At 37.4% G+C, this 27,439-nt stretch overlaps 1 protein-coding gene across 3 annotated transcripts in view; it reads left to right on the top strand.

Annotated features, from left to right (window-relative positions):
• wdr11 (WD repeat domain 11) overlaps positions 1–27,439 on the top strand; it is a 344,263-nt gene that overhangs the window by 45,769 nt on the left and 271,055 nt on the right. For all 3 annotated transcript variants that reach the window (XR_012371953.1, XM_073872785.1, XM_073872784.1), the window contains exons 7-10: positions 13,510–13,612; positions 15,644–15,848; positions 21,465–21,565; positions 25,385–25,564. Coding sequence is in view for 2 of the 3 variants with exons in the window: in XM_073872785.1 (XP_073728886.1) it covers positions 13,510–13,612; positions 15,644–15,848; positions 21,465–21,565; positions 25,385–25,564 (589 nt within the window). In the remaining variant the exon portion in view is untranslated. The remainder of the gene's footprint in view (positions 1–13,509; positions 13,613–15,643; positions 15,849–21,464; positions 21,566–25,384; positions 25,565–27,439) is intronic.

Genomic DNA, 27,439 nt, shown 5'->3' with positions numbered 1-27,439 from the left:
CTTAACGCGCCGCCACTGTTTGTTTACATTGCGTGGAATGGTGCGTGGAATAGTGGTGTAATATGTGGAGCAGATTTATTGCGATCTGTAGAAAAGGAGGAGTGGCGTTTATTGCGTTTTGGGAAAAAAGGGAGAAAAGATGACAGAATAACACTGCGGATATTGGATTTTGCGTAAAATTAAGGATTTACTTTTAAATACTGACCTGATATAATACTGATTTTGGCAGTAACTAATTTTTTTCAAAAATATTTAATATACACTACAGGGAATTAGACGCAACATAGCCTACATGTTTATATATTTTGTTTCTAATGACGCGCCCCAAACCGCCCCGCATTTAAGTTACAATTTCTTTACCCGCCCCAACCTGGGTTACGAGACGACCTGCGCATCACTAGTGTACACGCATCAGCAGACTAGGGAGGGTTACTTTTAGAGCTGCACGATTCTGTATAAAATGAGAATCACGATTCTTTTGCTTAAAATAAAGATCACGATTCTCTCACGATTCTCAAGAACTTTGTTAATTTTGAAAGACATATAACCACTGAACATTAATTTAACATTATTTAACATTGTTTAGTTGTTACAGGTACAAATTAATTATGCTTTTAAAAGTTTCAGATAAGTCTAGATAATCTTTAAATTCAGTTAATGTTAATTGTAGAGTGATTATGTATACGTTTTATTTTAAGTAAAAAATATATATACATTTTAAGTAGCCTAAATAAAAAAACGAATACGTTTTGGTGCAAGTTGCTGGCTCATAGATTGACATTACTTTATGGTAATGAACTATGATGCAGTTCGGAGGATTCCAGAGAATGCAGTTGAGCGTTAGAGCATTTTTTGACGCTCTCGCTGGAGGCGTGAACGTCCATCAGGTGAATAAATCTACATGCACGCTTAATCTTCATGCCCACTAGAACACTTTGGCCAAATACAAGAAAAAGTAATTTAAGTAGTCAAGTACAAAGACAGCAAGTGTGGTTATTTGGACTCAGCCAACGTTTACCTCTGTGCTAAAAACCCTTTCAGGAGGGATAAGATCCAGAATAAAATTCTCTTTTTGGTACTAAAACAACGTCAGGGTTCTTGTCGGACGTACCTGTGCATTGCTCTGACTCACTCATTCTCTTTAGTTTCTGTTTCTTTCTGTCTAACTTCTAGGCGAAAGCATCCACTGTACCAGTGGAGCGAACACGAGCACATCTGGCTTGCGCAATAATGTGACGTCAAGACGTCATCGCGGCTGCTGTGATTGCGTGTTGTCGAGAGAACTGACGAGACTGCGTCTTTCCTCCTTGAAAATATAATTACCTGAATCGTCAAAATGCTGGATTAAGATCGTCAGCGGGGTTGAATCGAGATCACGGTCTTTTAACGATTAATTGTGCAGCTCTAGTAACTTTTAAAATGTATTCTGTTGCAGTTACAAATTACTTTATCAAAAGTTTCTAAAGGTGGTAGATCCTTTTCATATCTAGCCCCTAAGCTCTGGAATGATTTACCAAATCAGACACAGTCGATCACTTTAAGTCTAAACTTAAGACATTCTCCTTTAAAAAAGCATTCGCATAAAATGTCAAGTAAATGTACCTATCCCGCAATAGTTAGTTTGTCCAGAACAATATGGGGTTCCTTTTGTGCCAAAATTAAGCTGACATGCTATCTGTGTATGCTATGTGTCGTCTTCCATGTCTATGTGTCTGTTTACTGTCTGTGTCCATGTCTGTCTGTCTATGCTATGTGTCGTCTTCCATGTCTATGTGTCTGTTTACTGTCTGTGTCCATGTCTGTCTGTCTATGCTGTGTGTCGTCTTCGATGTCTATGAGCTCTATCTTACACCAATGTGCGACGCAAGTGTCTTTCGCCAGTTTCCACCCTAATGTTCACGTTTAGCGGTGCGTTGTTTAAATAGCAAATGCATTTGCGCCCCCTTTTACGCCCATGGGCGTTCTGGTCTGAAAACGAGGTGTGTTCAGGCGCATTGTTGGCGCGTTGCTATTTTGAGGCAACTAAAATAGACTACGCCATTGACCAACAAAAACCTAGTCTAAAGTCAATGGCGCAATGTGTTTTATCAGGGCTCTAGACTAACTTTTTGCACTGGTTGCACTGGTGCGCCTAACATTTTTTCTTAGGTGCACCAGCACAAAAGTTAGGTGCACCCTAATGTTTGACCGCATCGGATTTATAGTTCACCCAAAAATGAAAATTCTGTCATAATTTACTCACTCTCATGTTGTTACAAACCTGTATAAATGTCTTTGTTCTGGTGAACATGAACGAAAATATTTTGAGGAATGTTTGTAACCAAACCATTCATGAGCCCCATTCACTTCCATAGTATTTTTTTCCCCTATAAGTGAATGGGACTCATGCTTGGTTTTGTTATTAACATTCCTCAAAATATCTTGCTTCGTGTTTATCAGAACAAAGAAATTTATACAGGTTTGTAACAAAATGAGGGACAGTTAATGATGACAGAATTGTCATTTTTGGGTGAACTGTCCCTTTAACACCACGACCATGGTGGTTTAATACAGAATATAAACATGTAGGCTATTTTATAATTTTCCTTATACGAGTCATGCACAGTCCTGTTTGATAACCCGCATCCGCGCAATTAAAATAACACTTGACCCGTTATCCGACATCAGCATCAATTTATTTAATACCCGCCCGTTTTACATAAAGACTGCGACCGGCCGCACCGCAAATCGTGAAGTAGAAACCTTTAAAGGTCATCATGCAGAACATTGACAGAAATAAGCACAGGACCATGACTGGAAAAATATATTAACATTTAATGTGAAACTTTGTGAGGGTCGGCAGATTGACAGCTGAGCGGTCAGCAGTGTTTGAACACTCATAAGCGCTGCGCTTATATTTATACCTTTTAAATGAATGATATGATTGCAGTGATTTCAAGGGGATGTCCCAAAAACTCAAGTAGAATGTTAAATGTTTAAAGTTTAATGTATTTTTCTAGCTGCCCTGCGTAAACCCGCGCCGGTGATTGCATGAAACGCCGGATGAGATTGCATAAAAAAGTTTTTTGTGCTGCATCGGATTTGGAGCGCGTCACACAATAAATAAACTCATATAGGCTATAGGCTACTTTTGAATTCGTTTTGTTAATTTGCTAATATTTAAGTTAAACACATTTCATGTAGGCTTATTTATTTTATTATTTTTTCACAAAAGAAAGATGTAATCATCATGTTCTATTCATTTTAATGCTTTTTGCGCATAAACTAAACCCTTGGGGAAATTATTTATAAATGAATCAACAACGCAAATCAAGGAATTAACTTATTTCTCTATTTAAGACAGTCTGGCAGGGCGGTGATAGCGATACAGCATACACCGAAAAGTTTATAGGATTAGATTTGGAAGTAAGATTATGAAGAAAACAGCGGTCCTGACTCCTGGCTTTTTTCTATAAATTTGGCGCAGGGCACGCGACATTGCTGTTACGTTCAAATAATTTTCTTTAAAAGAATTATGCTCTGGCTCTGACTCGATTGTAAGATGCTCATTACCTAATTCCGTCTTCGGGTTCGGACCTGATGTGACGGGAGGTTGATGTCAGAGCATTGGTTATGATCTTCGGACCAGGGCTGGACTGGTAATCTTGCATACCGGGCAAATGCCCGGTGGGCCGACGTCCTTGGGGGCCGGTGAATATAATATGATATATATATTTTTTTAATTGGCCAACGACCGGCCTCATAAAGCATGGACAGCGGCCCATTGGTTCATTTTCCATACTGACACTGGGCTGGCCCAATCATCTCTTAACAAGCTCCACCCCTCCCCTTCTGTTTCTTGTGTCAGATGGAAACAGAGAGCGATGATCTGACACACACAAGAAGCAGAGAGCGAGTATCATACAGACGTATCATACATCTCGCACTATTTTTGTCTGACCAGCCCATAACACTCGTTCATTGCGCAACGCAGCCCGTTGCTTTCTTTCTTTGTTTTAATGTAATTCATTAATGGCGCTAAAAGGTGTGGTGCCAATGTACTGCATTTTCCAAAAAAGTTAGCGTAAGATGTTTTTTTTTTCGGACAGACCGGCCCAGGAGACACCTAATCAGCAGCCCATTGGTTCTTTTTGATTAGACATTTGGCTAGCCCAATAACAACTTTTAGGCCATTTTATGAAGCATGCAGCGTCAGTGTGCGTCTGTCAAAATAAGAGACGACTGAGAAGCGAGTTGACATGCGGTAAGCAGAACTGCTTTTAAAACACTGTTGTTAGATATCCTCTTAATAAAACACAGTCAAAAACACAAGTCATAGACCAATGGCTGTTTGTAACATGACAGTGATTACACTGCTATAAAATACAGTGTGGGCAGAATTATTACATCAAACTTTTGATCACAGTTTTTATCAAACATATTTTACTAATTCCAAACCAAATTCATTTTAATAACTACCATTAATTTTGTAAATAAAGCATTTATAAGTAATACATTATTGTTAATGATGGCTGGCTGGAGAAAAAAGCACCTTATATTCAAGTGTGCAGAATTATTAGGCACATTTTCTTTTACATTTAAATGGGCCAAAAATGTTTAACACACACTGGACATTCATTATTTATGTCCATAAGAAAGATGCCATGCATGGAAATTGCAAAATTGAGGTGTGACCATTATACAAGAAATCCTGATTCGGGCAGCAAGGGCATAAAATAGGATGAAAGGAAAATATATATACAAAATTAATGTTGGTTATCAAAATGACTGTGGTTTGGAATTGGTAAAAGGTGTTCAGAAAAAAAGTGATCAAAATTTTCTGCACACACTGTAATGGGGCTTGTAGCTTGTCATTGTATCATTTATTTTGTCTCAGTGTTACATAAGGTGCACAATATTGTACACTCACTGGCTTATACTATTATTTTTAAAACCTGCAAAGCCTTTTACAGCGCTTACATTTTTGTAATGTCACGTGTCAGCTCTTATACTTTTTTTACTTAATCATAATATGGAGTTATAGTCAAGGTTGCACAAAGATTTGTGATCCTATGTAGTGGGCCGGTCTGGGCCAAAATGCCAGGGCCAATTTTTTGTCCCAGTCCAGCCCTGCTTCGGACTGATCAGGCAACTTAACATTCTAAACGAAAAAGTTATCAATCGTTCTTTTCCTCTTCTCTTATCATCCGCGGCTACATCCACTCTGTTTATCTGACGGACTCACCTCTCTCTCTCTCTCTCTCTCTCTCTCTCTCTTTCTCTCTCTCTCTCTCTCTCTCTCTCTCTCTCTCTCTCTCTCTCTCTCTGACTGGAGCGCACACGCATTTTTAAACGTACACACACGTAGGTAGATCTGGACCATGGCTTTATCCCTCGAACTCCTGGTCGCAACAATTTTACACTCTAGAGCTTAGTAATATGCGCCTATAAACGGGAGGACAACGCGGGTTTGCTTATCACAAAGTACATGAATGCGCAGCAGCACAAAAATGCTTTTAAATATGAAAGATTAAAGGATTAAATGTAAAAGATTATTATTGAGGCTCTTGGACATAAATGAGGACTAATTATGAGATGTTAGAAGGCGCAAAGAGCTGCTTTACCTGCAGCCTGGTAATTAAATAAATGCTTTGCTTTAAACAAATGCATCTGTTTTTAAATGTTTTTTTTTAATGCTACCTCACGGATTTATTGTTTATGATGACTCTGTACCTGCGGATATGGTGAGATGAGAAAATTTTTTAAGTAATGCTTAAAAAAAATGATTTGCTAAAAAAAACGCTGTCCAAAGTACTGAAACGTGAGGAGAGCCGTTTGTAAATTCTTTATCTCCTGTTTGTTACAAATTAAGTATTTTTAGAGTACAAACCTTATCTTACATACTTGTAAATTATTTTTTGATGATATTGGATAGCCATACATTTAAAGCAATTACAAGCCTGCTTTTTTACTTCCATGCCTAAAAGAAAACAGGTTTTAAAGGTTTTAATAAAAAAATAACAATTTCAATACAAGTGAAAAACAATACAATTATTTAAAGCTGTAGTCTACGATGTTGAAAATCGGTCTAGAAAGCCTGAGACGGTTAGTAAGTTTTAAAAAACTCATCCCGCCCCTCTGTGCTACCTGATCCCTCCCACCGGGAAACCACCTGAACAACGTCACTCATTCAAGCTGTGATCACTGGTAGTAAACATCAGAACAGAGATTTACCGAGCAGTAAACACATAAAGGCTTGAAGGAATGAACAATTACAATTATGATTGTAATTGACGTTATTTACTTTCACAACAACGTTTGGCATACGTTTCCCCTCATGAGCTTCAAGAAATGACTTTATAAATATAATTACTTTGACCCGTGATACGCGATGCTAAACGGCTAACATTCCAATGCCGACCGGCAGCATGGGCATGTTGTCAGACTGATATTATCATATTTATGTAACACCTCACACAATCTTTGTAAATATAATTATTTTGACCCGTGATACGCGATGCTAAACGGCTAACATTCCGATGCCGACCGGCAGCATCAGCATGTAGTCAGATTATAATACTATTTATGTAACACCTCACACAATCTTTGTAAATATAGTTATTTTTACCCGTGATACGCGATGCTAAACGGCTAACATTCCGATGCCGACCGGCCGCATCAGCATGTAAGTTAGTCAGATTGATAATACCATATTGATGTAACACCTCACACAATCTTAGTAAATATAATTATTTTGACCCGTGATACGCGATGCTAAACGGCTAACATTCCGATGCCGACCGGCAGCATCAGCATGTAGTCAGATTATAATACTATTTATGTAACACCTCACACAATCTTTGTAAATATAGTTATTTTGACCCGTGATACGCGATGCTAAACGGCTAACATTCCGATGCCGAACGACAGCATGTACTCATAAAAAGATATTTATGTAACACCTCACACAATAAAAGTATAAATAAGTGTGTACCTGTTCAACAAAAGTCTGCCGTGTCGGCGTCGGTTTTCAGCCCCAAATCTCCCTGAAGCTTCCTCAACGGTCAATGGCGGACCATATATTGATTCTACTTAGAGTCCGCCGTTTTTCAATTTTTTTTAACCTCTGCTCTTTCTTCAACAGACTTCCTTTTTCTTCCAACCTTTACTGTAGGGACATGCAGGGGCTGCTTGCTGCTGTCGTTTAGTTTTTTTTCCATTAGTGAGATGTTGCTGCTTCGCTAGCTACCATACACTGACACAAATTTCATGTCGCAGGCAGGAGAGGGGCGGGGTGGTGTGCGATGGGGTGGAGACGCGAGCACGAGGTGGATTTTCAAATGTAGCAGGGATTGGATGAGAGCAGTTAACCAATGTAAGCTATCCGGCCGGACAGTTTACATTGGTCAACTTATCTGCTACCATACACCCAATAGATTGAATGGATTTTTTAAATGAACAATCTTTGAAATCGTAGACCATAGCTTTAACATTAATCTTAAACTGGGGATCTTCCTCCGCTTAGTTTTTCAGTTTACAAAGTTCTTCATCTAAATAGGGATTAGACATAGCGCCAGCGCAACTTGCTTTTAAAGGGGATGAGAGCTGTGACTCTCATTGGTTTACTGCACGTTACGCCCAAAATACTCCCATTACAATAGGACCAACCCTTTTTGACCATGCGCTCGGCACACAAGCCATTTTTCCCGTCGTTAAATTAGCAAAAGTGGATCCGGACATGCCCATTTAGACGTTGCGCTGTGCACTTTAGACAATGCGCTTAGAACGTTAAAATAGGGCCCCATGTGTCTGTTTACTGTCTATGTCTATGTGATTGCCCACATAAAATTTTGTCTGTCAACTCAACTTACTCCTGTCGTCTTTCCTTGTTGTTGTTTGACTGTGTCGTCTTGCTGTGTCAATGCTGCATGCGTCATGACTATGTTTTGTTTCCCTCTGACGTTACCATGTGTTGTTACTATGCGTCGTTTCCCTCTGTCGTTACCATGTGTTGTTACCATGAGTTGTTTCCCTCTGTGGTTAACATGTCTTGTTACTATGCGTCGTTTCCCAAAAAGCGCGACGCATACGACAGGAGTAAGTTGAGTTGACACAGACATGTGGGCAATCACATAGACATAGACAGTAAACAGACACATAGACATGTCAAATTACTACAAAAATTTTCACATCCATACATTATATTACCACATCAATACCTTAAAATCACTGGTAAAACTAATAGATTTAGCACACACAAAGCAAAAACATCATCAATGTATGTTCAACTTTTTTTCCTTTTGTTTGATTGACATTGAGACAGACTGCTTAAAATCTAAGTGATCTAATATAATGTTACACATCAGATAGTTTTACCCAACAGTTAACCAAACATTTACTTAAAACATAACAGATTATAGAGCCTACCTGCGTGAATTCTTATCAAAACAGATATTTGTAAAACTAATTTTGTGTAGATGTCTATATATCCGGGTCGCGCACTCGCGCGTCTGTGTGGACGCGCTTCAGATATCAGTCAGTCAGGGTGAGGGGATCGCTTTTGAGTCTTGTCGCTCTTAATAACTCTTTAACATTAATCAGGTACCGAACTTTATCTCTCTTAATGACTATTTTAACATTAAGCAAGTCCTGCAGTCTATTTTATAAGTCATGCATAAAAGCGAAACCAAAATGAATTGAGACGCATTTTGTATTAGATTAAGCATTAGGAGGACGGTAACGTTACACCTCTCAGACGTATAAATAACGATCATATCAGATGTCCAACGAGCATTTAGAGCATTGGATTGGTAGACGATTTGCTTAATGTTCTTATTTCTATGAAAACCTTTTACTCATTTAGAGAGAGTCACATTTGTCTGCGTCTGTTCATTCAACTATGGGCTGGACCAAGGGTCAAAAAGAAATTGCGCGTTGCGTTAATCTCCGTTAATAAAATTAGTGGCGTTAAAATGAATTTGCGTTAACGCGTTATTATTAACGCGTTAATTTTGACAGCCCTAATATATATATATATATATATATATATACAGTATTGTTCAAAATAATAGCAGTACAATGTGACTAACCAGAATAATCAAGGTTTTTAGTATATTTTTTATTGCTACGTGGCAAACAAGTTACCAGTAGGTTCAGTAGATTCTCAGAAAACAAACAAGACCCAGCATTCATGATATGCACGCTCTTAAGGCTGTGCAATTGGGCAATTAGTTGAAAGGGGTGTGTTCAAAAAAATAGCAGTGTCTACCTTTGACTGTACAAACTCAAAACTATTTTGTACAAACATTTTTTTTTCTGGGATTTAGCAATCCTGTGAATCACTAAACTAATATTTAGTTGTATGACCACAGTTTTTTAAAACTGCTTGACATCTGTGTGGCATGGAGTCAACCAATCTGTGGCACCTCTCAGCTGTTATTCCACTCCATGATTCTTTAACAACATTCCACAATTCATTCACATTTCTTGGTTTTACAGCATTTTTGATATCACCCCACAAGTTCTCAATTGGATTAAGGTCTGGAGATTGGGCTGGACACTCCATAACATTAATTTTGTTGGTTTGGAACCAAGACTTTGCCCGTTTACTAGTGTGTTTTGGGTCATTGTCTTGTTGAAACAACCATTTCAAGGGCATGTCCTCTTCAGCATAGGGCAACATGACCTCTTCAAGTATTTTAACATATGCAAAGTGATCCATGATCCCTGGTATGCGATAAATAGGCCCAACACCATAGTAGGAGAAACATGCCCATATCATGATGCTTGCACCTCCATGCTTCACTGCCTTCACTGTGTACTGTGGCTTGAATTCAGAGTTTGGGGGTCGTCTCACAAACTGCCTGTGGCCCTTGGACCCAAAAAGAACAATTTTACTCTCATCAGTCCACAAAATGTTCCTCCATTTCTCTTTAGGCCAGTTGATGTGTTCTTTGGCAAATTGTAACCTCTTCTGCACATGCCTTTTTTTTAACAGAGGGAGTTTGCGGGGGATTCTTGAAAATAGATTAGCTTCACACAGACGTCTTCTAACTGTCACAGTACTTACAGGTAACCCCAGACTGTCTTTGATCATCCTGGAGGTGATCATTGGCTGTGCCTTTGCCATTCTGGTTATTCTTCTATCCATTTTGATGGTTGTCTTCCGTTTTCTTCCACGTCTCTCTGGTTTTGCTCTCCATTTTAAGGCATTGGAGATCATTTTAGCTGAACAGCCTATCATTTTTTGCACCTCTTTATAGGTTTTCCCCTCTCCAATCAACTTTTTAATCAAAGTACGCTGTTCTTCTGAACTTCTGAACAATGTCTTGAACGACCCATTTTCCTCAGCTTTCAAATGCATGTTCAACAAGTGTTGGCTTCATCCTTAAATAGGGGCCACCTGATTCACACCTGTTTCTTCACAGAATTGATAACCTCAGTGATTGAATGCCACACTGCTATTTTTTTGAACACTCCCCTTTCAACTAATTCAACTAATTGCCCATTTGCACAGCCTTAAGAGCGTGTATATCATGAATGCTGGGTCTCATTTGTTTTCTGAGAATCTACTGAACCTACTGGTAACTTGTTTGCCACGTAGCAATACAAAAATATACTAAAAACCTTGATTATTCTGGTTAGTCACATTGTACTGCTATTATTTTGAACAAGACTGTATATATATATATATATATATATATATATATATATATATATATATATATATATATATATATATAGATATAGATATAGATATAGATATATATATAGATATATATATAGATATGTATCTCTCTCTCAATGGTTTTTCTCCTCCTAGGAGTTTTCCCACAGGGTTTTTCTCCTAGGGTTTTTATTCCATCCCCTGGAGAGTCAGCCAACATTGGCTAAACGTAGCACTTCACTGTATACATTACATTATTACTACGCTCATTTGTACGGTTTATTCTTAGCCGCTGTTGTCGTCGTCTTATATTATCTATCGATCATTCTGTGTTTCCCCCTACAGTATTAAGTAGGGAGCCTATAAGTGAAATATTTTACATATTGTTAAATAATTTTTAAAAGTTTATCTGAGTGGAAACTAAATCGTTTACCTTGGATCTTGCATGCGTTTTCTTAATTTTCAGTGTAGCAGTCGTGCAGGGCTCAGGAATGACCACTGGAAAGCTGAGCAAAGTTTGGAGTATTTGGAAGAAAACGAAAAAGTATTATGTAAGCTATGTAGGGCCATACAATCAATTTTCCCAAAATGTAGTTTTTCTAAAATTATATATACAGTGGTGTGAAAAATTGTTGGCCCCCTCCCGATTTCTTATGTTTTTGCACATTTGTCACACTTTAATGTTTCAGATCACCAAGCAAATTTAAACCACAGATCAACCACAGTTAAGATATGTTTTAACAGGAGCCAAATACTTTTTTTCACACAGGACCATATAGTTTTGGATTTTGTTTTTCCTTAATAATGAAAACTTTTATTTAAAACTGCATGTTGTGTTCACTTGTGTTTAATATTTAAATTAGTCTGAAACAACTGGAGGGGCACCAACACTTTTTCACACCACTGTATTACAGGGGTTAGTTGGGAAGAAAATGAAAACGTTTTATGTAAGCTATGTATGGCCTTACAATCTGTTTCCCTTTCAAGAACGGTCTCTCGACATTGTGTCAGAAGCTGACGCTATGGGGCTCCCAATCTTTTCGATTTTCCGAAGCTTTTTTATAGAACAAAGGCAGTATAACAGACAATATAAGTAGCAAAATACAGCGGCTATGAATAAACTTTACAAGCGAGCGTATTAATAATGTATCGTATACAAGAGGGTGCTAAGTTGTCGGCTGATTCCCCGCGGTTGAAAAACCCCCTAGGAGAAAAACATCCCGGCTTTTTTATTTGCCTGGGAGGAACAAAAAGTACTAGGAGGGAAAAAACCTTGGGAGATATCCTGCGCCCAACAGCAATCGCTCCACTACATTGTTCATTCACGTCCGCATTACCCACTGTGAAGTACAGTTCAGGAGTACAAAACGTCGCCAAACTATGCCCACACTCCTGCTTTAGACAGCAGCACAGTTTCACAAACACAATATGAAACTGGCACCCTGCGTATGCGCGGCGAGTCATTGCAAATGTGTTCCTATTTGTGTGGAATTGAATCTTTCCACATTTGTGTCCTGCATCCAGCCTTCCCAAGTGGTGTGCTGTGGAAGGTTTCACTGGTCTTACCCGACACGTAAACCCAGCTGCAGCTCCATGCACATACATGCTTTGCTCGCCGCATGTAGCAAAAGTCCCTGTATGTTCGGCGGTGCCCACCCCACATGCCTGTAATTAGTGGCAGTTCTTCCACAGCAGACAACATCCAATGGGCACCTGTGTGCGTGCAGTGACCCATTTGCTAGACATGTTCTTATGGGGCCCAACATCTCAATCATTCGGCAGTGTTTACCCCACTTTTACCTTGCCATATGGGCATTCTGAATCCTATTAATCTTTTACGGGATTACGTTTTTATTTATAGTGGCAGGTAGTTGGCAGCGATGCAGGCTGTCTACTGCAATGGTTTCAACACAACATCTGTGGCATTTTGCACGATGCCTCTGGGTGCAGTGGCTAGGCACCATATCGTTATCAGAATTAAGCAAGTGAAGCGGGATACCGCGTGCCCGAAACCACCCTCAGTGCCGTTAGAGCACAGGCGGTTACAATCTGCCTTCTATTCTGGCTCTACGTGAGCTATGCCTGGTCTGGGCATTATATGTTTACCTGAGTGCTCAAACCTCAATACGGCAGTCTGAGCAGCTTTTGGGCCACAGCGGCAGTGCTGGGGCAGCCTCTTTGAAAGCAGAGGATATTGTGTTGGATGCGGAAGCGAATGTTCGCTGTTCTCATGATTGGAACAATAATATGGATTCACCTAATTTCAAATCGCTCTAGCAGTACTCTGATGTCATCCGCCTGTTGGTTTTTGCAACACCACATTAAGATGAACACAGCTTTTGTAAGTTAAAATTGCTGTCAGTTAACTCGTCAATTAAGAGAAACGCTTCCCTGCCAATGACGAGTATTTCCAGCAATCCGTAATACTGCTATTATCTCTTCCGCAACTTATAAAATCTGAAAGTATCGCCCTAGGGCAAACAGCTGGATGTCTGTGTATACAGACACTGTGAAAAGAATATTCCATAAACTGTTAATTTTCTCTGTCTAAAAATTTGAAGTCTTTCTTAATCTTAGAAACTATTTTTCCTGTTGCTTGGAGAGAAACTTTCAGTTTGCCTTGTACCTAAGCATCTATGTAATCTATTTACACAAAAGCCAAAATGGCGAGTTGCATCTGCTGTTACGCATATTTCACCATGCACTATTTAAATATCAAGAGAAAGTGCAATAATAGTTACTGCAATATTTGTTTTCCATTTGCTGTAAAGGCATGAGATCTTTTGGTGCTGAAGCCCTGACTGCATTCGTTTTGGGGAAAAATGTTGCAGTTTAACATGCATGCTTTCTTGTGTTCTGTTTAGGTCATTCCTTGTGCACAGAGAGATGCTTTGTACTGCCTCCATGAGAACGGGTGTGTCACACTGCGTGTGTGTCGCTCAACAACATCTTCTCCAGATGAAACAGGCAAGACATTTAGGGAATACACATACTAATAAAATTAGTTTTTGAATGAGTCACTTTGAATTATGCCAAATGTCTAAATGTAAACTTAAAGGTGAAATGTCTTTTAGAAGGATCTCTTGACAGAAATGCAGCATTATATATATAACTATATTATCATTAGTGTATTAAGATCTTACAAAATGAGCTGTATTTTTTATTACCTTGAATGTGCCATTTTTATCTACATGGAAGTCGCCATTTTGCAGCATCATGATTCTACAGTACCCCTAAATGGACAAACTGTTCTATAGATTGCTTATTGTTACTACGTTGTCTCAGACAATGACATGTTTGTCCTGTGCTGGCTACTGTAGCTTTACTATGCGTTTCAAAAGGGAGGGGTGAGCTGTGGACTGAGCTGTTGGTTGCAATTCACATTCTTACATCTAGATGCCACTAAAAATGTACACACTGTTTTTTTAAGACAGGATCTGTTACTTAATGTGGGCTACAGAAGAGGGGGGAGCACGGGATCTGATATGCTTTGAGATCAAATAAAGATGCCTAAAATGTTCTAATAATAATTCTACATAAATATCTTTTAAAAAATGTTTAAAATTCATAAGCTCACAATACCAAGATAAGGTAGTTAAAATATTCTATTATATGAAATAATGAAGCCTATTCCAATTTTGCTTGTGTGCTTGTCAACGTAATGGCAAAATCAAATACAAAGATGGATGTAGAACCTTTGTAACTTACTCGCAACTGAGTTAATCCACTGGTCAAGCACACTGATGAAAATTGTCATTCACACATGCACACACAACAACTGTAGGCTGTTTTAAAGATCTGATTTTATATAGTCTCTGTAAGCCGTTGGATGGATGCAAATTCACTTTATGCTAGGCACACAATGCATCTACTCTCTTTGTGTTTAAACAGTTATGAACTTTTCATTGCGGTGTGAGGATTTCCATGAGAGGATAATTCATGTGCATCAATTCTGCACCCAGGAAGCACATAAACGTAGCGAAGCCTACAGAATGATTTAGGCGCATCAATTTTGCACCTGGGATGTGCATAAAAGGTCTGGTCAAGCGCATAATTCCCAAAATAACCATCCTCACCCTAAAACATTTTTACTGTGACAGTTTTGCGCAATTAAGGAAAATATATTTAGCATACTTATTTGATCAAACGTGCCTATTATATGTTCACTGTTGCCTCACAGCAAGAAGGTCCCTGGTTCGAGCCCTGGCTAGGGCAGGTGGCCTTTCTGTGTGGAGTTTCTACATGTTCTCCCTGTGTTAGCGTGGGTTTATTCCAGGTAATCCCACAGGAAACATGCAAATTGGAGATACCAAATTTTCCCTCCCCCAACCTGTGTATGGATCAACTTGTATGAATAAAACTTGTGTATGGATTCACTGGTTCTCGCCATGAATATAGCGTAGATGCTGGAATGGCGTTTAGAAATAACGGAAGAAACAGTAAAGATAATATTGATACTTAATGTATAAGCTTTAAGTAGATGCACTGTCACACTCAATAATAAGCGTCCACACTTACTTTATGTGATACAGCTGTTTCTCATCATCGCATAAGAGGCGAGCTGTGTGAACCCATATATGCTACAGGCTAGGGGCATCATTTATAAAGCCTGCATACGCAAAAAACAGGGCTGGAAACATGCGTACGCCACAGGTTGTGATCTATATTTGCATTAAATTATGCAAATGTAATTTCCATTTTATTAGCAGAAACCCTTCTATATTTTGTGTGTGTGTGTAGGGGGGTTCAGACTGTCAAATATGTACAGTATGCATTGAGGCCCCAAGTAAAAAAGGTTGGGAACCACTGGGCTATTTGACAAAAATCCTAGATTGTTTCATTAGTCGCTAGATTGTTATTTTTGTTAAAACATTTTAATTCAAGTTTCAAGAGAAAAGTGTTTAATTTTTAATCTATAGTTACAGTAATAATGCTATGAATTATATCTGATTTAAGAATGGTAAATGTGTTTTGGTATTTTTCTTTGTATTTTTTCAGTGACGGATCCAGAGCAGGGTGTACAGGAGTTGGTATATGATCTGCGTGCACAGTGTGATGCAATACGTGTCACTAAGACCGTGCGGCCTTATAGAGTGGTGATCTGTCCTGTTAACGAGAACAGCGCTGCCCTGGTGGTCAGTGATGGCAGGGTAATGCTATGGGAACTCAAAGCCCATGCCAGTAGATCTTCATCCAACCTGAGGTACAGTTCTTTAAACATCAGAACAGAAATGATAAAAATAAAAGGTATATTCCTTTTTCTAATATGTACTGATTAAGCGCAGCTTTAAAGAAAAATACTTTTAGTGCAATTTCAAAGTTAGTTTTAGTCAGAGTCAGATTCAGAAAAGCTTCATTTGGGCATTTTGAGCTTCATTTGAGGCCCTTAGCGCCCCCTGTTATAGGGCACAAAAAGATGGTCGATATATCATCCATACATTTACAGTACTCACATATATTGTTTTCATTGATCCTAACAACTTGAAGTATTATCAGATAAACCAATACATATATGCTATGATTTTATTGATAAAGCCTATTTGTTGGACCTTCGTAGTGTTTTGCATTAGGTTTTGCATTTTCATCCAATTGACTTATGGCTAAGCCACGCCCCTTCCACTCAATCAACATTTGGTTATAGGCGCTATGGCAGCTGTCACAGTAGGAGACATTTCCCAGGAGGCAATTGATGATTTTTGGAGACAGAAAGACTATATGGGCCATTCTACCGAATTGGTGCAAATTGACACTTCAAAACTTCTTGAAAATAGTGTGTTTGCAACACAACAACATGTGATATAAAAATTAGGTTTTTAATAGCCTATTCTGGTTTTCTTTACATTAACCTTCTAAATATATTTTTTAATTTTTTTTAAAGACAGTGTCATGGTTATATTGATTAGAAATATTATTTTAACAAAACTATAAGAGTGGTTCATCAAATTAAATGCATTTTGAAAATTATTATAAAATTATGTCATCTTTTCTGATAACAAAACCTATTTTATTTTTCCAGAACATTATTTTCAGTCGTGACATCAAATGTTCGGTATTGATGACCATATTTGATTGTCCATATTTTGTGTAAAAAAAAAAGTAATTAGTTAGTCAAAATGGTTGGCATTATGCAGTCAAAACATACAGCACAAAGAATATCTAACGCAACACCACATAAAAGCACTTTGCACTGAAATTACACTGAAGAGATGGCGGATAGTTCAGACCTTGAAGAGATGCAAGATGCTGTATTGATTGTCACATCTCTTGAGAAAAAGATGACAATGTATGTCCATATAAAACTTCAGGCCCACAGTATAAACTACAGAATTTGGTGTGTGTGCAGTGCACCCATCTGTGATGTTGGTGTACACATGTGTGCCTGTTTTTCCATTACACATTCTAACTTCTCTAAACCTCCTTAACTGATTTTTGAGTTTGAATAAACTTAAGTTTTTTATTTGATTTGAGGTAGGTTGAATACATTTTCATATAAAACAACTAGTGAACGACCTATATATCGTTTTATGTGTATTGGCATTGGCCGATTTGTGGCTACTGTGTTCACCGAGTTTTTCCGGCATTATTTACAGACAGAAATATAGTTCAATAAATGTTACTTTTTAAAATTGAGACTTATAAAAATGACACGATGATGCCAAATGTTACAAGTAAACTGAGTGAGCAAAAGAAGTCTGTCCGCTCTACTTTCATCTTTCTGTCTATGTATGTTGGTAATTCCCCTCTCTCTGTAGCTATCTCTACAAATTAACCAAAGATATTTACATTTACATTATTAGTGTGAGCCTGCCCTCTCTACACTTAACAATGACGTGTCAATTTACAATGATACTGATAAGTGCTATCTGTTACAGGTATGTCAATTATTTAAAGCAGTCAGTCAAAGTCCCGCTAAATTAGCGCAGAAAGTTTTCCTAGAGACCAGAGGTAGAATCATATAGCCTTCATTTATATCAATAATGAGTCAAGCTTCTACTGTATGAATTAATTAAATTAATCTGGCCTAGTTTATTTTATCTTAGTTTGTAGTCCTAGTCAAATCACGTACAACATTACAGAAATATGACTAACAAATTATTTGTACTGAAAAAGAATATATGTGCACTTGAAAGTTTCTATTTATTTATTAAAATAAAGAAATAAGTGTCATTTGGTCACTACCGAAACAATCACGTCACAACCGAAACGTCAACAAATGTTTCGGTTGTGACTGTTTTGGTATTGACGATTTAAGCTAACTTTGATCCTACTGCTAAAATTATAATTAGTACGTTGTTAGCTAGCACAGTTTTCGACATTGAAACATGAGTAAAACCTAAATGACCAGTAGAAAAAAATCAAAAAACGTAATCATTGAAAATGTGTGATCGGTAGTGACATTCATAAATGAAAATCAAAATTTTGATCACATTTACTTCAAAACCATGGGACTGATCTAATCACCATGTCACCACAAGGGAGGGAGGCACAGACAAAGTTTCTGTTTCAAAATGGAGGGGAGTGGCTTAAAGCATTATTATATTATTGACCAAACTATGCAATGTTTCGGTAGTGATGTGAAAATGCGGGACAGTTTTTTTTTTACATTAATTTACATGATTTTTTACTAAAAATATCCAATAAATATATTTTTGGTTTTTAATTAACAAAAGTATTCAAAATGATTCTTAAAACAATGATAAAAAAAATAAATTCATATTTTTTTCCTACCTTGGGCTTTGGGACAACCACCTCTCAATTGAAAGCACCATATAAATAATGATATTTTATATATAAAGCCTGCCGCTACCTCAAATATTACTTTGGGTTTTGATTGCTATTTGCTTATATTTTCTATTATCAAACATTTTCCTACATTAATGCTTTTTAAATTAGTTTTTTGGTTCCGGGACAGCAATTTGCACAAATTCGGTAGAATGGCCCATAGATATCATCTCGAAGTTACCAAACGGACCTTAACTATGCATTGGAGGGTTATATTAATAATTTTATTGTTGAGAAGTTTGATGCAAAGTTTCAGCATTCATTTCCAGGACAAGCATTTTTACAATCTTTACCATGAGTAAGTTACCTCTCCGTTAGTTTGGTGCTACAGTATTTACATTAATCATTCAGCCCAACATTGCTATTACAAATAACATTTGTTATCTCGGTTATTTACAGATGCATTAATGAAGCTAAGTGACATGATGTACAACGCAGGTAGAAGCTAACATTGACGTTTTCTAATGTTAGGCTAACGTTACGTGAGAGATGTTAAAGATAACATTAAAATACGCTGTTGACTTACTTTAGAACAGATGTAGACATCCTTGTTTAATTTATCCATGTTTCATTGTATTGGCGTTGTGGTCTACCGCATAACTTAATCTGGATTAAGCAGACACTTATCTCGGTAGAGATGTGGCTTGGGAAAGGGTTAAAAATTCACACCGTCGCCCAGCCTTTCGGGATACCTAGTGTCGGAGTTGCATGTACCCCCCATGCACACTGTTTGACCATTTTAACCCTCTGGGGTCCGACCATTTTTCCTTTAAAATGATGTGAAAATTATTCTGTTTACTCAGTCACATAAAACAATTTATTGATTTAGAAATTGTAAGACACTTTTTGTTTAGAGGGGCCGTATGCGAGAAGGATTGATTGACAGCTAAGGAAACAAAGGCTCGCATAATGAGCTGCATAATGAGCCTTTAGGCAGGAATCTGAGAGGGAACTACAGTAAAGAATGTGAGGACAAAATAAATATATACATGTTTGTTTGTGGTTTATTAAGAAGTTAACAATATAATCAAAATAGAAATGAAGGTCAGTAGGACATTTTCAGTTTATTTGGAAACAAACCCTATTCAAAAACTTAACTTGTAGAAACTAAGAAACTGATCCACAACAGAGCTGCTCATGTGGCTCATGTTACCATATAACTTTATGCCCAAAAAATGTGAATATGTTTTTCCACTTCATAGTTTTGTACTGATGAGAGGGATGCAGACCTGTAAGAGAGTTATAAACAGCTGTTAGCATAAATTGTCCACAGAAATACCACATAAGCTTACATACATAACTGATGGGTAAATATCACTGATAGCAATACATTCAGATAAACTATCATGTACATAAACTAAACTTAGAACATCTCAGATAAACATTTGCAGTGATTAGTTTGATAAAAAGCTGTTTTCTGATAGTCTAGCTTCTGTTTTTAATGCGTTTCTGTAAGTGTGTATGAATTTTAAAAACACATCAAATTTGGCGACCATGTGCTCGAGTACTCGCGTCTCTGCGTAAACAATGCAGCGCTCATAAAAAAACGGTCTCCCGTGTAAAGCGCAATGTATGGAACTGTGTTGCATGTAAACAATATATGGAATCATATTTCAGCACACACTTAAAATATCCTGCAGTGCAGCCTTACTGAAAGTTGCCATAAAGGATACGAAAGTAAAATAACTGTGTTTAACACTGTACGGCATGTAACTGCTATCCGCCATTACATGAATTCACGCGTTCTCGTTTGTAAACAATGCGAAAGCTTTTTAATCCGAACCATGCAGTCTGCTGAGGTTGCTTGTGTAGGCTGAACTGCACAAGCCATAAGCATATTACATGATAGCAAATATAAATGAGGATAAATTACTTACTTTCTGGAATATATCCTCCTCCAGTGCGTCTTCCATTGTTCTTCTTCGGTAACATTAACGTTAAAGATAAAAGCTTCTCTTCCTCAATGTCCAGACTTAAATGAAGATCTTTCTCACGTGTGTGTATAAAGTTTATCATCCAAACATGCAGTAAAGTCTTTAAATCTTATAAAACTTTACACTTTGTTTGTTATTGTTTGAACTGTTCGTCTCTCCATTACCATGTCAACAGCGAGTACCGCCTCTGGGTGTGACCGCATTAAAGATAATGAAGTCAGCCAGAATAAACAGTACTCTCTTTAATTCAATGGATGTTTTCAATTATAATTAGTTTGTTCAAAAGTAGACATTTCAGGCTTTCTTTTGATATTTGTATCATGTTTGTTTGACGAGTATTCGTGGAGTTTCAATTGATTTTTGTAACGTGTTTTCAGAGACAGCTGGCAGAGACAGAAATGTCTGAATGCACACCCTGTTTTTCTTCTTTATTTGACAAAAACACAAAGATCTGTTGTTATTGTTAATGTACACAAATTAAAGAAGACCCTTCACAGTTTCAAATGATGTCAAACACAGAAGTGTATGATTATTAATAATGGAGTATTTTAAGTTGATTCTGCTATGAAAAGGAGAAAACATGTCAAAACACGGCGCCGCGTTTTTGGACCCCAGGGGGTTAAACTTAAAATGACAAGAAAAAACATATAAAAACGAATTAAACTGACTAACTGCAATGGATTTCAATGGACGTGGAGGGAAAGAATGTCCGAGTGTATTGGGTTGATATGCGCACTGTGACTGGCTCGGGGCTTAGCCATAGGTCAATTATTTACATATGAGCATGTTTTAAATCATTGGTTCTCAGATCCAGTCCTGGAGTACCACTTCTTTGCACATTTTGTATACTGTATCTCACATATCTTACAGACTCCGTTTAGTTAATGGAGATCTTTACTAATGAGCTGATGATTTTAATCAGGTGTGTTAAATAAGGTAGGCAAACAAAATCTGCAGAGCAGTGGTGCATCAGGACTGGATTTGTGAACCACTGTTTTAAATAAAGCATTTTTTTTATTAAAAGGTAAAACAAAGGTTAAATATTTGGATGTATTAAAGTAGTTTGACAGTATTTATCTAATCAAGTATTTTCTATCACTCAGTTCTGGGTTTCCTCCATTGTATTCTTCTGTAAATTTCTGTGGAGCACCTTTACATCAAAACCAGAAATGTATCCCAGATCTTTCGCTGAACACAATGATCGGTGAGATGGCAATCTTTACACAGAAAAACACAGACATTACTCATCCTTTAATAGGAATTCAATATTTTACCATTCTCCGTGTATTACTCTTTCTGTTTTACATTATGTTTATGGTAACACTTTACAATAAGGTTGTACTTGTAAAATTGTAATACTTTAAAGGGGACATTCCATAAAAATCTGTTTTTTCCATGTTTAAGTGCTATAATTGGGTCCCCAGTGCTTCAGCCAACCCAGAAAACATGGAAAATAGCAACCCTGAAACTTAGTTTTGGTAAACCATTTTCTGCAAGCATGTGAAAAAATAGTTCATTCACATTTTATTCCCTGCATGACAGAGTAAGGGGATCATATTATAATGATACCGCACCGTCATATATACTACAGGCTGTCCAACCACAACACGGCCATTTAGTGGGAGAGACAGTGGGAGAGACTCTCGCTTGTTCAGTTTAATTTCAGACGCTGTATTTTGAGCTAAACCTTCACAGGGGAGAGCGGGGCACAACCTAATGCGTTTTGACTTTGGCTCTATCATTCAAAAAATATTTAAGTTAGATTAATTTTTTTTACACAATCAACACACACATTTCTGCTACAAATGAACACTTAAAGTTTATTTGTGGGATCTACCGTTATTGTACAATTACACTGAAAGTAACAGGAGTGCAAACGTTACAACCTTCCCCAATAGGTGGGGTTCATTGTAACAAACAGAGGGTTTGTTGTAACACCTACTAGAAAGTTTACTTTAAACACAAATGATTCAATAAAAATTTTGTCTATATACTAAAGGTGGATATTGTTTATATATCTGCCTATAATAGATAGATATCCACACATTCATCCATCCATGATCCTTCATCTAACCATCCTTGTATTATGCATCAATGCATATAAATAGATTTTTTTGAAAGGGCTGCAAAATTAAGACAGAAAAAGATAATTGTGAGTTATTTCTCCTGATATTGTATTTACAGTTATCATTTTGATGAATAGTATTTACATTGTTTTCATTTCATTATGATTGTATACTGGAGGCTTAGTTGTAACACTGTGTGACAACTAACCCAACTGTGTAAAAATGTTTTCAATTCCAGCTATAATTTACTAGGAGTGGTTGACATGTTTCAAAATGGTGTTATGTTTTAGGTTATAAAACAGCGATTAAAATAATATAAGTTGGGATTTGTTGATTTACACACCCAACTCAGAAATTGAAAAAAAAAAAACATAAGATGAGGAAATGTTCTTTTATGCTCTTTGTTCAATATCCTAACCAAAACACATCAAAACTTTTCACAAATTCACAGGAAATCTTCTGACAGTAAGAGAAAAAGACCAAAAGCACAGATTGCTTGGCCTTGTATAAATATGTAAAGTAGCTACTTTACAATTAACCCCACATAGTTTGTGCTCCGCTCACCCCTACTCTGGGGACACCAAGTATTTATTTTACATCTTAAAAAAGTCTTGTGGAATGTCCCCTTTAACATTTCAGCCAGTGCCAGCATTTTTACACATGTTACAACTAAGCCTCAAGTATAAAATGATAATGAAATGAAAACAATGTATTCATCAAAATGAAACTGTTAATAAAATATCAGGAAAAATAACTCACAATTATGATTTTTTTGTCTTAATTGTGAAGCCCTTTCAAAAAAATCTTTTTATATGCATTGATGCTTAATGCAAGAATGGTTAGATGAAGGATCATGGATGGATGAATGTGTGGATATCTATCTATTATAGGCAGATACATAAACAATATTCACCTTTAGTATATAGACAAAATTTGATTGAATTATTTGTGTTTAAAGTAAACTTTCTAGCAGGTGCTACAACAAACCCTCTATTTGTTACAATGAACCATCCAAAGCGCTTTACAATTAGCCTCACATTCACCCATTCACTCCCACATTCATACACCGACGGCGGAGTCAACCATGCAAGGCGCCAGCCAGCTCATCGGGAGCAACTGGGGTTAGGTGTCTTGCTCAAGGACACCTCGACACTTGGTCCGGTGGAGCCGGGGATTGAACCACCAACCTTCCGGTTTGTAGACAACCTACATGAACCACTAGGCCACTGCCGCCCCTATGGGGTAACGTTTGCCCTCCTGTCACTTTGGTGTAATTGTATGATAACGGTAGATCCCACAAACTTTAAGTCTTCATTTGTAGCAGAGATGTGTGTGTTGATTGTGTAAAAAAATTATTAATCTAACCTAAATATTTTTTGAATAATAGAGCCAAAATCAAAAAGAGTTAGGTTGTGCCCCGCTCTCCCCTATGCTGTATACGCACTAAGAAAGGTCAAGGATTTCCATATACCCACTTAAAATAGCATGAGAATAACAACATCGTTTTGTGACACATTTCACACTTTCATTCATAAATTTAAAGTTGAAGCACTGACCAATTACCATGCTCCACTTGCTACTTTGAAGGGTTGAACCCACTGATCTATATAAATGACTGGATTGCGCATAGAATGCTTAAAGTAACAGCAAGAGATGAAGTCACGATATGTGTACGTAAATTAACTGTTTCTTCAGATGTTATTTGCAATGTTTATGGTTTAATTGGACAGGATAATGGATTTATAGAAAATGTTAAGGTGAGTGTGTCTGCTGCATTCTGTTGTAATGACACAGGTGTAAATAAAGTTTTTTGACATTAAGCTACATGGTCAGCGTTATTTCATTTGAATAAGTTTAAGTTGTAAAGTAAAAAAAAAACATTTATTCTATGACTTTTTAAAAGCACAGTGGCATTGAAATTGGGTGTTGTTTTTATATTGCTGAATCAAATGTTAGTTTAACCACAGTTTAAACGTTGTCTTAACTGTTTCAAAATACACGCCAATAACATCGTTAACACATTTTACTGTACAAACAAAAACAGTACTGTATAACATTATTACAAAATCAGCAAATTATTGCATGCACATATGCTACTTAAAGCATGATTATTTATTTAGATTTTAGAATGAGCATGTTTGTGATTAATAACCCTATACTGAAAAATCCATCTAAGACCAGCATAAGCTGGTGAGATGGTTTTAGACAGTCTCCCAGCTTGGTTTTAGCTATTATTTCTGGTGTAGGTTTTGGTAACTTTTTAGACTGGTCTAGCTTTGTTTTGGTCACTTTTTAAGCTGGTCTAGCTGGAATACCAGCTGACCCACCAGCTTGACCAGCTTTGCCAGGCTGGGAGGACCAGCTACTGCCACCTTAAACCAGCTGAAACCAGGTACCAGCTTATGGTGGTCTTTGCTGGATTTTTCAGTAGGGAATACATATGCTGCGTTTTGTCGGCATATCTGATACAATAATGAAGATGAATGTATAGTATTTAGTTGTTTAAGAGTAACATGTACAACTTTCAATAAATAACTATGTACATGCTTATGACGTTTGCTTTGTAATAATGTGCAGGGAGACTTCATATATAAAAACGAAGACTAGTAAAATAGTGTTTTATCATTAAAATCTGATAACGTCCTATTAATTTAATAGAATGTCTGGGCATACCAATATGGCGGCATTGTGGCTTCACGAGGTCATCCGCAATCCAGTCATTTATATAGATCAGTGGTTTAACCTCATATACAGTAGGCTGTATATTTATGGGTTCTAAATGTTAGCTTAGAGTTTGCTTCACCTACATGATACACAAAACTCTTACATTTTAAAAGTACATGAAAATCCAATATTCACCCAGCAGGTGCCTTCTCTCTTATGAAAGCTATCAGAGCTTCAGTAGTATTTCATTCAGTATGGAGTTCAATCTGTAATTTGATCTGTCTTTGTTTCAGGTCATAGTTTGATTTATGGGGTGGACCCACCACGACCCTTGGCAGGTCAGCAAGAAGTACACCTAAAGTTCCTGTTGACAGGGCTACTGTCTGGCCTGCCCTTGCCTCCATTTTCCCTCCGCATGTGCCCTCCACTCACTACTAAGAACATCAACCATTACCAGCCTTTACTAGCCGTGGGTGAGTACTGCTAATGCAAAGACCAGAATCACTTTTTCCTATTTTATGCCTGACATAAAATATGTATGAAGACCCCTGGATGAAAGGAAATGATAATAAACATTAAAGTGAAGAGTTGTGTGGTCTGAGGTGAATAGTCCAACATCCTGTGACTGTGGTAGAATCCAAGTGCAGAAGTTTATTGGCAAAACCAGGGAAACAAGACACAAGGGTAATCCAAATCAGTAATCCAATGAACAGGCAAAAAGGTCATAACAAGAACAGAAACATGAAACAATGGCAATGACTATGGTAAATAGAAACGCTTGGTAAAGACAGGGGTTAGCTGGCAATACTTAGCAATGTGAATGAGTAAATGGCAAGGTTAAATACAAAACAGGAAGTGAATGAAGTGTGTGAGAGAGCCCATAGTCCGTTTAGTGGAGATGATGCCCCCTGGTGGCAGGATAAATGGTCTCCTACCATTCACACATAAACTGTGACAGAATAGAGTATATTAGATGAAGTACATGCTGTACGTAGAGTGTTAAAAGAGGTAAGTATACACTGCGTGCACAATTATTAGGCAAGTTATATTTATGAGGATTACTTTTGTTATTGTACAACTACAGTGCTCTTGGTCAATTCAAAATGTTAACAAACCCTCAAACATTTAAGTTCTGCACATTGGTGGTGGTTGAGGAGATTCCTCCATTCATATATAAAGTGCTTTGAGTGCTGCAGAAAAGCGCTATATAAATGTAATGAATTGTTAAGTAGTAAACGTAAAGTTTTGGCTTTCACCATTCTTTTCGATAACAGTCACACGTCTTCCATTCACAGAGTCAGTCAGCTTCTTGATCTGGTCAGAATCAACATTTTGTGCAGCCGCAACCACAGCTTCCCAGACACTGTTCAGAGAGGTGTACTGTTTACCTTGCAAAAATACAACTTGCCTTATAATTGTGCACACGGTGTAGTATATGTAAGTGCAGTATGCATAATGCATACTCACGTGATCCTATGAAAGAAACAACAACAGCAAACACAATTTACTCTGGTATTGTCAAACCGGTACATGTTTCACTTACACTTAAAAAGTGCTGCCTGGCTCATAGTTTTTCAGTATTTTTATTCACTAGCCACATTGGTGGCTCCTCAGCTGCCATGGGCTTGTGTGTCTGAAAGCTGAGGGAGCAACTTAATTCCCTATATTTGTTCACTCTTATTTACCTACAGTGCACTCTGATTTTGTGTACGTTATTCACTCAGTTAACTCAAACCTTGCTAAATTGCAATATCTCATGTTTCAACGTGAAATGTCTGTCTGAGTGGTGTCAGAACGGCGACACACACTTGTATTTGTTCTTGTTGTCCGATATTTTTTACTTAAAACAACAGATTTTATAAATGTGATAGACAGTAGTTTTTATAGTTTCTGTTTCTAAATGCAAGTATAGGCTACTTATAATTAATAAGCATACAATATATGACAAGAATTTGTTTTTGATCTCTTATTTAGTTACATTACATTTATGAGTTGGACCGATGTTATTTACTGTTTAAAGAATTCCAATGCAAAAACTGCTAAACACCACCTCCATCAAAAATTAGATAATGATTGTAACCGAATGCTCTCGACATGTACTATATGTTCCTCAAATACTTGTGCGTCAAATCGGCTTAATCCCACCCTCAAGGCCATTCAGAAATACCAGGTTTTAGGCAGAATCCATTAAGAGTCTGATAAAAATGTTAAATAGACCCCTTCACGGTTCACGTCACAGGCGGTTCCCACTGCGTATGTCGGGGTCGGAAAAGTCATTACAGCAGATTGAGTTACGTATTATTCGGTATCGTTAAAAATGCCTACTTACGTCGTGGGCTGTAAAAATC

This window comes from Misgurnus anguillicaudatus, chromosome 11 (assembly GCF_027580225.2).
Source record: "Misgurnus anguillicaudatus chromosome 11, ASM2758022v2, whole genome shotgun sequence".
Lineage (NCBI taxonomy): Eukaryota > Metazoa > Chordata > Actinopteri > Cypriniformes > Cobitidae > Misgurnus > Misgurnus anguillicaudatus.
Note: the sequence above shows the minus strand (reverse complement) of the source record. Positions and strands in the feature narration are given on the sequence as shown.